We start from the raw sequence: 16,310 nt of genomic DNA, 5'->3' as shown, positions 1-16,310 counted from the left end.
TGAGCTACTCCCTGCTGTTTCTTAGAGATTATAGATTACACAGGTGCATGCACTGTTAGCAAGGTACAGGGGAGGCTTAGCCTGCCATGGGTTACCAGACCTACCCTTCAAGGCTGCTCCTAGTAGGTCTGCTCTGTGTCTCAGCTATGGTTTACTTGGCTTTCTGCACCTGCTCATCCCTTATTCTCTACAAAGTAACGAACTCTGCAAAGTGTCTCATCACCACATACCTTGCCACAGTTAAACTTGATAGCAAGTCAGCTTGTTTAAGAGCATTTGGAAAGAAGACAGCTTGGCAGAGATTTGTCTCATGGGTTATTTCCCAGATTCCCCAAACCAGCGGGAAGGGGAGGAAAGCTGCTTATCTTCTTTCTGCCAGGTCTCCAAATGCAAAAGTGTCTTGCATTCCCTTGAGAAGGCTGAATCCACAGGTACTTTTCACCACTGCTGCCTCTGCCCAGCCTAGGGAATAGTATTCTACAGCCACAACAGTACTATAGCTGCCTTTAGTCAGTTTCCAAATAAAGAGAGAAAAAGCTCACCTTCTTTGTACAATGGATGGACATGTTCACTTTAAGAATTCATACTCAATTGTCATGTCAGCACAACTGAGAGGAGAAGCTTTGACCAGCTAACATTGAAAAAATATTTGGTTCTTTCCATAGACAGTGAGAGGTTTTTTCACTCCACCTTTAACAAGTAACGGATCGGCTTGCCACTCTCGAAAGCACTGTACCAATCCAACTGTTTCCACAAAACATCCCCAGAACATCTGCACCTTTGTAATACTGAAGTAATGAGTTTGACACACTCAGCTGAGTCTGCCACACTGAACAAGGTTCCTCTCCATCAACACTGCAAGCTGCCGTTTTGCAGATCAGAACAGTCAGCTTCCCCAGATAAAGCAGCTCCTTCCTGGAAATGGAAGACAGAGCTGCCTTATCTCAGGAAAGTGGCAAAGTTCTCACCTTGAAAGCTTTGCCCCTTGATTGGCATGGAACAACCAAGGTCATGGAACTTTTAATCAGACGCCTGCATAATTACTAAATCGTTATTAATTATATCAGAGAGCCGAGACCTCAGAGGAAAGGCAAACAAAGAGCCCACGGAACCCTCCTCTGTTGTTGGAAAAAAATTGGTAATTAGAAGTCATGAGTGCACCAAAGAGTGAGGGAAAAGCATCACAGTCACTGCTGAGGACTCAGGAGTGACTTGCATACAAAACAGCAGGCTTGTCTGCCTGGGGAAATTACAGGGCACCGAGTTACTAAACAGTGAGAAGGAGAAAACAAAGAAAAAGACAGAGAAAGAACCACTCCTCTTTTATCAATAGCTTTATTTACCCCACAGAGAAGGACAGCACTACCAACCAGTCCCGAGTTTGAGATGTGTCTTTCACAGGTTTCTGGCAGCTCTAGAAAGCCTCCTACCACCCTTATATCATGGAGGGTTCCCATTCTGAAAAGTGCACAAAAGAATGAGACTTTGTGTTCAACTTAATATAGCCTACAAACAGCCCTTGCCCAGGAGCGCCCTTGCCCAAGCACAGCCTTCATTTTCCTCAATGACCTGAGCTCAGCCTTAGTGACTACCCTTTCCCCAGAGGCTGCCCTTCAAAACAGCACTATAAAAAACCTCCAAAACAAAAAAAACCCACTTCGATCTGTTCTTAGAAAAATAAAAAAATAAACAATGCCATGGTCCTGCTCATACCATAATAAATCCAACCAGGTAGTCATGATCCCCACTGAAACCACAGCAAGTGCTTTTGCTCATCAGGCTGACAAGATAAATGCTGATCTATTTCTATACCACTGATACAACATGCTATCTCAGGGCATCAAAGATGGCATGAGCTGAAAAAAGGCACCACACTATCTACCATCATTTGCAGGCAAAACCAAGAATCTCTCTGATCTACTATGTAAGTAGTCTGATAAATCCAATCCTAAAGATGACCATATGCAAGAGGTAGCAAGTGCAGGTTGAATCCCTGAAGAGATCAGTTTAGATGGATTATGAAACTGTGGCATGAAGAACAGACACTGATGCACTCAAGCCCTCCCAACATGCAAAAAGAGAAGTGCAAACCACCAGAAACCCAAAGAGAACAGTCTATAAGTCCTAGAGATCAGAAGAGACATTTTCTGCTACACTGCTTCAAGTACAATGACTCAAAAAGACATATCTTTGAGGTACTCTAAATAAAAAAGCCTCCCATTTCAAACATGAGCAAGAAGGAACAAAAGATAACTGCTGCAGAAACAGTAATGCAATTTGTGGGAGTCTGCCACTGAATAAGAAATTAATAACAACCAACCTCTGGCTAACTGCCGCCATTTCATTATGCTTAAGTTTGACAGACCCAAATCCAATAAACTCTTACTGAAGTACATATGGTCCTTTTTCATCCCTTCTCTGAGCTTCCATTGCTTGCCAATGCAATGCCCTTTCACTGCTGCAACCTTACCACAGCCCCATTTCATATTGCTGAATGCTAAGTCCTGAATCCCCATGTAACAGCACCATACCTGTTGAAGATATCACCCGACACCTTTTGCAGATAATGAAGTGCATCTGCCACCTGCTGAACAGCCTCCTCCCTGCGTAAATCTGGTTGGATCAGGGGGACTGAGTACGTTTGCCCTTCCAAAAAGTGCTTCTGGGCTACTGAAGTCATTGCACCTAAAAGAAAGGACAAATAGGTCATTGCAGTAAACACACTTCCATGTTATCACAGCTTTTATTCAGGGACTTCCATTCTTTGCTTACCTAATTATTTTAGGGAAGCATTTGCAATGGAACTGGTGACCTAAGGAGAGAGGAGGCACAAGTAGTAAGTTTGACATATGCTTTTTTTAATAAATCCAAGTGAGGTGGGAGTCTCTTGCTTTTCTGAATGCTCTTGGGAGCCAGAATTTTATTTTTAGCATGTCACTTAACAGATCTCTGCTCAGTACTGTGCTGAAAACAAAGAACACACTCTGGAGGAGAGTCAGTTCAGGGTGGTGATAAGACTCCTCAGTCGCCTCCTCCCATCCTCATAGTCCAGATGGATGTATTTCAGGTCATTCAAGCCTATTAGCAAAATGCAGTATTTCATCTTACACTTCTGCTCCAAGAAACACAACTATACCTCCCTTCCAAAAACAGCAGCTATGAAATTATAGGGCATGCATGTGCACACATGCCCTTGCTCCAAGTAGGTTAATGAGAATTCTTCCATTCTGAGACTCCCAAGAGCTGCTCATTGCTTCTGGTGACTGTTTTTTTCCTTCATAACTACCTTGAAAAAAAGCCTTTATATTTTAGGATCCTTTCATATATAAAACCTAAACAGTCATTGAAATCTTTCAGTAATGTTCAACACATGCACCAGAGCAGTATGTATGCTCCTGGATGCAGCTAAGCCAATACCACTGCTCTGCAGTTCAGCCAGGAGAAGACTGTGCATCACCCATGCTTCCATCCTGCCAACTTCCCACACCTCTGCCTCAGCAATTCCAAAAAGTCTGCCTCTCCTGTTTTTGCTCACACAAACAAAACAATTCCCGGGACAGGAGCTGGGTATAGGGCAGGAATGCATTTCTCTGAGCACATTAGAAATTGTAACCTCACAAATACACTACTGTTAGGACAGCCTGATTAAGGAACAGAGAAGTATCCATTCAGTTTTCTAATCCAAACCCTGCTAGGCCTACAAAACTACCTTCAAAGTTGCCTTCTCTGTGTGTCTTGCTCATTCAGACAGTAAAAAACCTGCAGCCTATAGCCTTTCATTACAGGGTTTCATCACACAGAGTGCTGTACATCTGTAAAAAAAAAAAATAAATTAATTAAGCTGAAGAGAAGCAAAACAAAGGAGGATCAAAATGTAAGGTATCTGAAACAGAGAGCTATCTCAGAACACATCACATTCCCTCTCTGGTACTTGGTGGTCTGGAGGAGCTACTCCAGAGAGCACTGCTGTGTGCAAACTGTATTTCAGCATGCACAACAGAGCAGGCCAAGAATAACATAGAAACACAGTGTGTACTGGAGAAATTCACAAAACAAGAGACTGAAGATTCAATTCCAGCATAAACCAACAGTTTAATAGGTGAAAATTAGAGGGGTCTTCATGCATTCTTTAAATTCCCCACCTTGCTTCACCAAATTAAAAGATATTAGATTAGACTTGCCTGTAAGCATGTCTGTACATTTAACACCATTCACATTTCCTGAATTAGTCCTTTCTGGTCCTACTACAGCAGCTTAGGAAAGACCTTCTGTAAATGTGATGCAGCTGTTGTTTTGGGTGTTCAGAATTTTGGGGGGGTTTGAGGTTCATTTCTTTTTGGGGTTGTACAGTAGTGCATAACAATGAATCATATGAGAGGTAAAAGGAGGAGGGAACCAAGGAGCCTGTCTGTGGATAACTAATTTGCAATATGAAGCTCAGCTATCAGAGGACCTGGCTCTGCTGCAGGAAGCCTAGACTTACTCTGTTTCACTTCATGCATCACTGGCAGTCAGATTGCACCCACATTCTTCAGCAGCAATGTTTGCACACTGATTAGTCTTCTTGACTGGGCCTATTCATCCGACAGGAAATTATTATTTAGACTTGTAATGCATACAAGCTAATCTGAGAGGAGCACAGCTAATTTGGAGATGGCATTTTTTGATCTGCTGACCACAACCAAGCTTGACGCCTTTTGCTTTCAAATCTCCTATTTGACTGACAATGCAGAACAAAAGCAAACAGCTAACACAGCAAGTGTGCAGTTACGAGATACTTTGGCTTCAGCAGCAACGTGAGTTTATGATCCTCCCTGCCACTGGTCACAACTCTTCTCTTGCATCAGTGCTGCTGATGTTTGGGATTCCTATTTTTAACTCAGATCAGTTCAATGACCCAATTTACAGCAGACAGATAAAGAGTTGTAATTGCCCAGACATGAAGCAGAGTGGGAATAAGGGCAAAAAGGCGACTTCTGAAACCTGCTTCACTATCAAAACCATCACCGTGTAATGGTAATCCTGCCCTGCAGGGTGAGAAGGTCAAGCTTTTCACCTCTTAGGGCCAGATGAGGTTATACAGCCACACTACGATTTCCCAGACTTTCACCAATCCTAATTCTCTTGGACACCTTTCTAAAGCAAAGCTCAGTTCAGCTGCTGACAGATGCTCACACTCAGAAGCAGCACTGCCCTAACTACTACCAAACTTGTTTCCTTCCCTGCAGTCAGAATCTACAGACTGTCCTTTAGGTCCCACTGCTCCTTGCAAAGAGAGGAGCAAGAAGTAGTGGGGCGAAGCAGAAAAAGCCCTGGGTGCTCCTGCTCACACTGTCACAGTTCAGCTGTCAGTAAACTTCAGTTTCATAGGCTCTCAACACAGACTCTCACACAAGCTCCAGATGCTCACCTTTCTTAAAAAGAAAGGTGGCAGATTCTGTGGGAACTGCTGCCAAAGTTAGATACAAGAGACAATTCTTTCTGTGCAAGATAACAAAGGAGGGATTCATAGCGAGAAAGAGGGAAAAACAGCAACAGCCTTCTGAATGACCAGACAGGCAAAATCCCATGCTATAGCTGCTATATATTACCTCTTGCGACCAAGCTAATTGGAGAAACAAGTCAGATTTCTAAACACTTAGAGGCCTGACCATAGGCTTAGAATAAAAGCAGAATTGCCTCCCGTAACAGGGACTGCAGGAACAAGGGAGATTTTAATAAGGACAAAAGTCAAGAAGGAAAGCAAAGCCTGAATGGCACTCCACAAGACTGATTCTTCCTTTATCTCAACCTCCAGTGTACTGAGAAGGAAGCAGCATATTTCCTTGCTATACTTCATTATGATAATTAGTTATTACAAGGGCCATATATTAGAAATATCTCAACTTTTCCACCCTGCCCAATGGATGACATGCCTTCATGTTACATACAGACCAAAGGTGCAAATAAACTGTTCATATTGTATACATGGAAGTGATTTCCAGCAAAGCAACAAACTGTTCCAGTAACACTCTAGAATCTTAAAGAAGAAGCTGGTGTGTTTCAGCAGAAAGTACAGCATCCTGGAATTACGATGGCTGACATGAAATACTCTGATGCTACAGTGAGAAATGGGCACATAAAACCCCAAAGCAAGTATGATTCAGAAAAGCAGATGTCAGATCACCCAAGAGATTTAATCATCAGTGGTGTGCCACCTGTGGGTCACACAAGGCAGAAGAAATAGCAACACTGCGCTTTTTTTGTGATCAAGGAGGCTCTAGAAAAGAACTGCAGCATCTGGGGGCTCCAGCCACTCTTTACTCAATTATTTTTTTCTATGTCAACTTTCATGATCAAGACAAATGTGCTCTGGTGTTATATAATAACCTCATTTGCCTTATTAAATTGCAAACAAAGAAAAAAAGGATGCTTTCTCACTGCACCACCTGCTTATGAGTGCTATATCCCGATTTGGAAGTTCTGACTAGAGCTAGCAACTGCTCAGATTTGCACTTTTGCCTTAAGCTGTCTATGCCTTTAACCTCAAGCAAGCTGGTACAAAACTCATCAGGGATGGTGACTATCCTTCTGTGCTCAAAGCTGCTCTCCTCTTCTCAGTTCCAACATTCACGCTAGCAAAATCAGCAAACCAACAGCAGTGGGAAATGCAGCCTCCATCAGGCTGTCTTACCTTTCCAAAAGCCTTTACACCAGGATAGATACAAGCTGAGCACCCCAGGGTTTTCAGGTATTTGGAACCAGCAACTGGTCATACTGATCAATCACCACAGCCAAATATAATGCTCTGATGGCTATGTAGAGATTTGTGGTTCTGAACCCAGAAAAGTAAGTATGCAATTCACTGCTCTGGATCAGTTAGAGGAACACTCCACCCACTTGGCTCACCTCTTTGGCAACCCTGGACTGAAGAATAAAACTCCTTATGTCAAGGCTAAACCCAAAAGAACTTGCTACAGAGCAAAGTCTATAAAAGAAGCAACACTTCTGTAAGTTCGTTAGAAAATACTGGTCTATGGGGGATCAATCACTGAGATTATCTACAAACAGAACTCCCCACAACCTTAAAATACCTTCACTTTTCAAGGGAATGTAAACAAAGGCAACATTAAGAAAATAATTTGGCTGCCCTCAACACAGGCAGAGACTACTTACCAGGTGCCTGCTTTGCTCTGAAAATAAAGGGAGAATGAAGCAAGCCACCAATGATACTTGCTTCCTTAACATGCTTGAAGGGATTAAAGAAAGAGGGCTCCAGGGACAAAAGTGCTTAAATATTTTGAAAAAAAAATCAGCTAGTATTCTTCAAAGATCAAGGGCTGCTCCAGCAATTACTGTGCTGCTGCTGCTGCTACTGTCAGTACACTGGAAAGGCAGCATGAGCTAAAGGCCTTGAATTCCCACATACAATAACATGTCCAAGAAGTGATAGACTATTTCCAGCCCTTGTTGGGCTCTAATAAAAGATCAATGTCTTATAGCCACCTGTGAGGACAGAGATACCAGGAATATGCAACAGCAGGTAAGTCTGCATAGCCCTCACCACATACCACTGTAAGAATACCACAAGCATGGCTCCACAGTGGGAACAGACCAAATCACAAATGAACTACAGGTTAAACACTCTCGAAGTAGAGGTAGGCCTTGGGCATAGCTTATCACAAGGTGCTGTCTCTTCTGATAAAGGAATGTCACATCTATAATTTGATTCACAGTAAGAAGTCATTCCAAATTCCTCACTGACAGTAATTTCTTACACATAATACTTTCTACTATGTTTACCTGGACAAATATTGTCCTATCCAGGCTGACGATACCAGACCTCTGTTATTCTCACTTTCCTCTCCTCCAATCTAGCATACTACATCAGCACATTGCTCTCAATAACTAAACACAGCTTTTAGAGCTCAGAAAGCTCACAGCTGCTACAATGTCTGTCTCATCACAAAATTCTACTATTGTACACTTCACTACAGAATTCTCTAGTACCATACTTAATATACTGCTACATCATCCTTATTCTCTTACTTTCTGTGCAGGCTTCCCACAGAATTTCAGCTAATGAGCAAATCTGGGGGCATATTCCAGTCATTCCTTGCTTGTACCAGAAGCTTACCTAAAAGCCATTCCAAGAAAATATCAAAATGAACTCCTCCAAGGAATAAATAAAGATAATTATATCACCCTGCTCTCCACAGACACACAAAGCACACTCCTGTGGGTTTACCAGCTGCAAAGCCAGGGGACTGTATTTAAGAGAGAGATTTAAAGTGCTAGAAAACAAAACATGTCATTGCATATGCTCCTCCTGTTAAGTGACACAATAAGGCAGTGTGTACACATGCATTCACTCAGGCGTAGATATGCAACTGAAATGAAAGCTACAAGTTCCTTACATGCTGATGGTAAATGGCAGCACAAGAGCCCTGAATGCAAGTCTTGTTTTACTGTGCAGCCAGTGATTGTTCTGCTCAGTGCAGACATTCACTGGAGGGGTTGAAATTTAGTCCTCCAGCAGAGCACACAGTAGGTAACTATCCTGGGTAGGAGAGTAGGATTTCCAGCAGAAACAAGAGGTTCACAGTCCCTGTGCTAAGCCAACTTTACCTTTTTTAGGGGGGCAGCAGGGGAAGGGAGGAGGAAAGAAGCACTTTGATAAGTTAAGAGGATGAAAAGTCTATTTATATTTTTTAATTAACCACATTCTACAGTGTTATTAAGCAGCAATCAAAGATGCAGATGGTACTGATTTGATTGGCAAAAGGTGCACTCTGCTGAATATTAAGGAACTCTGCCCCTATAAATAGGTCTAATCACCATCTGAAGGCTGGAAGGCAATGATGAAAGAAAGCATTAATAAGACCATAATTAGGCCCCATAGCAGGCTGCACTCTACCAAGGTGCTCATGCTACTAGATATCTCGTAGCACCCTCAAACCCCACTGTAGACATTACTGTTTTGGGTCTCAAGACCTCTAGTAGCTCTTTTAGACAAAGCTATGAAGCGTGGGCTTTCTCCATTTTTGGAGGGCCTGGCATCAGTTAGGACTTTACTTTCCAGTACCAATCCTGAAGCAAAAGATCTCTCCATTCCAGCTGTCCCACCCTGCCCACTCTCCATGAGCGAATTAAACCAGGCAGCTAGAGCTTCCCAGGCACAGAGACTGGCAAGGGGTGCAGGAAAGTGAGAAGTTTCAGAACCTGTCAGTCTCCCTCCCCCTCAGAGCAGGGTAGTACATCACAGCCATATCTACATCACAAAGCTAAACTAGACACTTCTGTAAAAGCCATTTCTGCTCCTCTGCTCCATCTTTTGGAAGAGATACTTACTCAATCTTGTACTTTCAGCCTGTCCTTACACTACACAGTTACCTCAGAACAACCACCACAAAAAAAGTCCATGTAGAAATGAACCCTGCTACATGCCTTCCACAAGTTACTCATTGACAGGGGACTGCCTGAACAACCAAGATGTTTTTAAAAGGAGTAGCCTCCCACAATTACACCATGGCCCTGCAGCAACAGCACAGCATTGAGGAGCCTGATCTGGTACTCAGCAGGACTCAGGGGCTCACACTGCATTTCACACACTGAACAACCTGGCCTTGTGGGCTGATATTCTGCTTGGAAATGGCAGGAGGGAATTCCATCACTGAAGCAGTCCCATCTCATCTGTCCCAGCAGCAGCTGCAGGAAAAGCAAAAGCTTTTTCTTCTGCACTGGTATGCAGCTGATTAACCGGTGATATAATCCCCTAAATTCTCCGTATCCAAATGGTGTGGAATTGCTGGCAGTTGCCACATACACAGTAGCTCACACATCCAGGTACCAAAAGAACATTGTGTTGCACCACAACATCAGCTACAGTGCTGGTTGCCTATGGTAGCTCAACCTATGTACTACTGAGAACTGTCTAGGTTCAACATACCTTGGGATCTGCATGAAAGGTACCCCAGATCCAGTCAATTTCATGTTTTGCTTAATCAACTGACTACTAATGTTGTATTAGAAAAAGGTATTAAGGTAATGCAATGAAGACATTCACTTTTGGAAACAGCAAGAGAGACTGGTAGGAAAATTGCATCTAAAATACCAATTCTTCCCCCCAGTTAACTCCCTAAGTGGCAGAGGGAACACAATAAATAGCAGTAAGAGTGGCTTACTGACAGTTTCTGTAAACTGGGTATCCCATAGAAGCATGCTTCCGGGGCCACGGGTAGTATCAGACACAAAAAAAAACACCCATTGCTACTTACATGTTTGTTCTATCCGGCTGTTTCTGGAATAAAAGGCTATCTCTAAGTATCTAACAAAGGAAAAGCACTGTCAACAATCTACTTCTGAAAGCAGGAGTCCTCTATTTAAGGCAGCCCCTTCTCAAGAAGCCAGGTACTGCTAAAACCTTTGTCTCAGACATTGTTTTGAAATAAACAGTAATTATTGCAGCTACTAAAGACAGATGAGAATATGACTATGAGAATATGACATTAAGGCAAAGACATTATTGACAAGTAACTAAATACATATGAACTGGAGGATTTGTTTTCCCACCAGCAGCATTGTCTCTTGCATCAAACACATCAACAGACTTGGTGATTATTTTCAAATGAGCCCTAAAAATGACTCAGAGCCACTTAGATTTGTTGGTTTGTCACAAACTACATTGCCCTATTCCACTCAGACTAAATAGAAAGAATCAAGATCTGAGATCTCAGAGCCCAGCTTTACAACAGCATATGCAACTCCCTGTCAAACTGCAAAATACCTGACATTTCAAGATGCACCTTGTAAAATCCAATGTCGTCAACTCTCCAGAAGACAGAATGCTACTGCATTAAATTATTTTTTAAAGAGAATCCAAAGAGACTTAAAAGAATTTAGAGGTGCACTTCAATCCTCTCTGCTCCACAAGCTAAGATGGCCTCTAAGCCACCCCTGATTTGAAGACAGTCTTCCCTCTCAACACAGAGCTCAGCTTTGCGAGATAAGACAGCAGCCCTCCCTGCCATGAGGCACTAAGCTGCAGGCTGCATCACCTTGTTGAGAAAGCCCTGTCCTCTAAGCACAGGCCGAAACTGACTTTCTTCAGCTGGATAAATACAGCTCATTTTGACAGGCAGATGTTGGTATCTAAAGTTAATCAGATAACCCTCTGCAACTGTCACCTTTGGCTCTCATCATTAATTGAGACAATCAGGTGCTTTAATGAACAATCGATCTGATTCTAAGATGGCCACCTGCAACTGACCAAAAGCACTGCACTAATTAACTGCCTGCTTTCCCTTCCCCTCATTATTTATTATGAAAGAAGCCTAAGCAAATAGCTCAGCTACACCCAAACATCCAAGACACAGCTCTTTGTTCAATTGCTTAAATGGGGGTGTTTTGAATTTGTATGCCTAAAGTACACAGAAGCCACAAGCTATGCCAAAAGTCTGTTGGAGGGCCATTTCCCTGCAGTGAGTTCTCTTAAATACTAGAGTTCCAAAAGCAGGCTAGCTGAAATGCTGCTGCAGAGCCTCCTGTAGAATGTTTGGCTCAGAAAAATGAGGAGCTGCTCAATCTTATAATCTTACCACAACAACAAATACATAATTCAAAAAACACAGCGCCTTGCTAAAAAAAAAAAAACACAAAAAAACAAAACACACACACACACACAAACAAAACAAAACCCCAAACAAAAAATACCACCAAACAAAACCACCCCCAAACAAGCAAAAAGATCCAGTTATTTTTTCTAATTCTCTGGTGCAAAGTCAGCTTCAGTCTCTGAAGAGTGACCTTAGCTGCAGATCTGACCACTGACACATTTCGCTGCTACAAACCTTAACTAACAGTGTCCTGTTTTTCACATCCACATTCAGTACCCTTTGCTCCAAAGTCCTGGAGTTGTATAGCCCCCATATCCCTCTCCCAATGTTACAACAGATGATATTTAATGAAGGCAGCAACCAAATCAAACTGGCAACCAAAGCAATTCCTCTCTGTCTTATACACTGAAAAGCAACGGGAATGCTTACATTTCTGCAAGATGACATGAGGGAAACTCGCTAACAGGGTCTTCAAGCCCACTCACATTTGCTAGAAGGAACAGCCCTACAGTGTGGCCTGGATGACAGGAGCTGACAAAAAGCTGGGTCAAATGAATGACACCTTGGGAATCAATAACCCACTAAAGAAACTTCTGGATGGGCTATTTTCTGTCAAAGGTTATCTTGCGAAGGGGTCTAAGCAGAGCTGGTTAGCTACAGAAATTGCTTTTTGAGTGACAGAAATGATTCTCTTTAAGCTCATACACCATTGCCATGGGAAACATTACAATTTCAGACATAATCTTCTTCCTCTGTATACCACCTTTAATCTAAAATCTATTTATAAATCTCTCTATATATATTTATAAATCTTATAATATATAAATCTATATACTTATAAATCTGCCCTGCTTTCAGGCTTATCTCAGTACTATTTTCCCCCAGCCCTCAATTTCTACTCTCTTTACACCTCAGACTTAGTGTGCAGTGACTGCAGTTACCTGGTATGACCAGAACCCAGACTGCGGAGTACTTCCCAGAGACTCTGCTGTCGGTTTTCTTGCCAATGAACTCCTGAATTGAGAGAAGAGAAAACAGCACTCTATCTTAAGGAATGAAGATAAACTCATACTATAAAATATAAAAAATCAGTTTAAATATCCAGAGTGATAGAAGAAGGGCAGATGCTAAGACTACCAGCCTGTTCTGCTCTGGGACTGCCTCAGGCATTTTTCTGCCTGAGATTTCTTTACAGGTGCATCTGTTCCTCCCACAGCAAAGCATCCCAGAAGTACAGAGGTATATCAGGCAGTCTTTACATCCCAGCTTTACTCCTTGAGACAAGACAAACATAACCAAGTATCAGAACTTATCAGCCCCTAGCTAACTTGGTTAAAGAAAGTCCAAGTGAAGGGCAGTTGACTGGAGGACCTCTGATACCCTAGACAACTGAAAAGCAAAAAGGCTCTACAAGGACATGTCAAAGTCATTTTGCTTCCAGCTGTTGCCTCTAGCAAAAGCAGCACTATCCGCTCCACTTCCTTTCACTGCTCAAGGGAGGTTCTGTATTTCAGAGAACTGGCAAGAAATAGGAACAGGTTCAGCCTCTCCCTCATCTACTCCAGGACAGGTCAATCTGATTGCAAATCACTGCTAGCAACACCTGCTGCACAACCTAAATGAAATAAATAGGTCATCTCAAGCAAATTGAGCTGACATTTGCCTGAATCACATGAAATGCCACCACCACAGCTGGCACTATCCCACCTCTTTGCTGGAAGCTGCGCTGTTGAAGCAGAGTCAAGAATTGGCCTAATCTCTCAGGGATGAAAAAGGCCTTTGGGAAAATCCAGATGTTGTCCAACTACTCCATTTGAGCTACACCATTTGAAATTAAATAAATAAAAGGAGAGGGGGGAAGCCTCACAACAGGACTTCTCTTGATTACTAAAAGACTGATGACAATTACTGCTGGATGCAAATTCACTGGCATTAACAGCCTTTCGTCACGCGTACAGATAGGTCTATGAGCCCTGTTGTCTTTTTACTGTTGTCTGACTCATTATTTTGAACATAGGAAAAAAAACAACCAACAACAACAAAAAAAACCCCTCACACTGAAAGCATTTATCACAACAGCATTTGGGCTCCCTTGCAAACACTGATGTGCTTTTACTTGGAGAATTGTTACACCACCACAGCTACTGGCTCAGAAGCGTGAGGAACATGCCTTTGAGTAACTTAAAGGCAATACATATCAAAACCAATTTGTCAGTACTCCAGGTAGCAAACTGCGTTGATGCACTGATGGACTAGAAACTAAGCTTTTTGTAATCTGTGACGTTCTTTGAATTTGTTAACAGTAACCAATCGTTACTTGGAACAGTAAAAGGGCCACTAGTTCAAGGCCAGGCTGGACAGGGCTTTGAACCACCTGGTCTAATGTGAGGTGTCCCTGCCCATGGCAGGGGGGTTGGAACTGGATGATCTTCAAGGTCCCTGCTAACCCAAACCATTCCATGATTTTGCGAAACTCTGAACGAGGGCCACAACTCTGTTATAAGCAGTTAACTTTCTGAGGAAAAGTATGTAACCCACACACCAGAGTCCTCTAAACTCCTATCTTGGACACCTTTTCCTCATGTTTGTGACTCCCTTCAGGCTGCAGCACCCAGCTGTCCATCCCTTCAGGGTACCTAACCTACATGTAGGGAGGGCATTGCCCTTCTCAATACCCAAAGCATAACGTTAAGTACGAGCGTCCCAGACACCACCGCGAAGTTGAGACTCCTATACTCCATGCTCGCCTGACGGGTTTTCCAACCAATTTCACAGCTCAGCACTGAAGCACTGCGTAGCAAGTGTAACAAAAGGCTTTCCAAACCAGCCGTCCCACCCAAACAGGTCCTGCCTGCCGCTCGCATCACATTACCCAGACCTCACGGGGTCCCCAGCAAACGGAGCTTATAGCCACCAGAAGCGCCTCACCGGGGGCTGACGGGCCGCAGAACCCTCAAACAGCCCCCCACAGGGCCCTGCCACCGCGCCGGCGGGAAGGCACCTCCCCTAGCCCCGGCTCCGAGCGCCGCCGGGTCCAGCCAAAGCTGCCCCGCTCCGCCAGCACCTTGGCCTCCCGCTGTCCCCGCGGGGCTGGCCAGCCCGCACCGAGCCGGGGCCGGGCGCACACCAGCGGAGCGCGGAAAGAAGAGCGCGGAGGGAGGCGCAGAGGCCCGGCCCCGCCCAGCGCGCACTCCCAGACACGCGCGCCCCTCACCTGTCGCCAGCCAACCACACCCTGCCGCCGAGCAGGAAGCGGGCCGCGCACCGCTTCCGCCCTTAGTTCGACGTCACTTCCGCCCAATTAGGGCGTTCCCTGAATGCTAAAGCACGTTTAGCTCCCCTCCCCGCCCGGTGAGGGGCGGAGCTGCGCGTGCGCGAGTTTGAGAGCGGGGCGCCACACCTGAGGCGCCCCCCGGCGGCGGGGCGGCCATCTTGTGAGGCAGGAGCCGCCTGCCCGGTGCGTTGGCGGGGCACTGTGGTAAATGGCCTTGAATTGTGTGCCCTGCCTGAGCCCCTGCTGGCACTGCCGCCCTCCTTAGAGTTAGAGAATCATCTGGGTTTACTGTTACCCCAGGGCTGCCAAGTCCACCACTAAACCATGTCACTGCTTCTACACTGTTTCTGAGCACCCCCAGGGACGATGATTCCAGCACTGCCCTGGGCAGCCTGCGCCAATTCCTGAGCACCTCTCTGTGAAGAACTTGTTCCCAATATCCACTCTAAACTACCCCTGGTGCAGCTTGAGGCTGTTTCCTCTTGTCCTGTCACTTATGTGGAAGAAGAGACCATTGCCCACCTCTCTCCATCCTCCTTTTAGGTAGTTGGAGAGAGTGATAAGGTCCCCCCTGAGCCTCCTCCACACCAAACACCCCACTTCCCTCAGCCGCTTCTCATCACACTTGTGTTACAGACCCTTCACCAGCTCCACTGCCCTTCTCTGGACCTGCTCCAGCACCTCAATCTCTGGGAGAGGCCCAGAACTGAACACAGGATTCGAGGTGCAGCCTCACCAGTGCCCAGTACTGGAGGACAATCACATCCCTGGCCCTGCTGGCCACACTATTTCTTATGCAGGCCAGGCCTTCTTGGCTGCCTGGGCCCAAGCTGCTCATGTTCAGCTCTGTCAGTCAGCACCCCTAGGTCCTTTTCCACCAAGCAGCTTTCCAGACACTCTTGCCCAAGCCTGGAGCATTGCATGGGGCTGTTGTGGCCCAGCCTCTGTGCTGGCCTGAGTGGCAGGGAGTGGGCAGGAGGATACAGTCATCTGCCTGCCCCACAACAGGGCACAGGCAGCACAGGGACCCCACTGAGGCTCCTCAGAGCGCTGCTGGTTGCCTTGGTGAGGAAGCGATGTCACTCCAGCATGCCTTCAAAAAGGGGCCCTCACCAGGGCTCCTGGTTCTTCGAGCAGGACCCCACTGCAAAGAGAAGGTGGTGCTGGCACAGCACTCATTCTGGTCCCTGCCACGTGCTGCAGAGTCATGGATTTAGGGAAAACCCCACAGATGTTTTTTAGTTGCCACATTCAGCCCTGCTTCGGCACCTGGCTGCTTTTCTGCTGCCATGTACAGAGCATGGCAAGCAAAAGGGGAATCTCTGACTCATACACTTGTTTTCTCTCCAGTGCTCATGTTTAGAGTTGGGCAATTTAAAAATTGAAGTTGTAAAATAGTGGATATTTTTAAGTACACTCTACTTGTTTGTTCTTGTGTCATT

General features: G+C 44.7%; 1 protein-coding gene across 4 annotated transcripts in view; it reads right to left on the bottom strand.

Annotated features, from left to right (window-relative positions):
• WASHC1 (WASH complex subunit 1) overlaps positions 1–14,831 on the bottom strand; it is a 44,049-nt gene extending 29,218 nt beyond the window's left edge. The window contains exons 1-3 of one of the 4 annotated variants that reach the window (XM_057427920.1): positions 14,809–14,829; positions 12,536–12,608; positions 2,532–2,685 (exon numbers count right to left, since the gene is read on the bottom strand). In XM_057427920.1, the coding sequence (XP_057283903.1) occupies positions 2,532–2,680 (149 nt within the window). In that variant the 5' untranslated portion in view covers positions 2,681–2,685; positions 12,536–12,608; positions 14,809–14,829. Of the gene's footprint in view, positions 1–2,531; positions 2,711–2,772; positions 2,813–12,535; positions 12,609–14,808 lie in introns of those variants that run through there. The other 3 variants (XM_057427921.1, XM_057427922.1, XM_057427919.1) reach the window with 3 other exon arrangements.
• Positions 14,832–16,310: the final 1,479 nt, after the last annotated feature.

Source organism: Pezoporus wallicus, unplaced genomic scaffold (assembly GCF_028554395.1).
Source record: "Pezoporus wallicus isolate ANWC-B61680 ecotype Strahan unplaced genomic scaffold, APGP_CSIRO_Pwel_v1 contig_2908, whole genome shotgun sequence".
Lineage (NCBI taxonomy): Eukaryota > Metazoa > Chordata > Aves > Psittaciformes > Psittacidae > Pezoporus > Pezoporus wallicus.
Note: the sequence above shows the minus strand (reverse complement) of the source record. Positions and strands in the feature narration are given on the sequence as shown.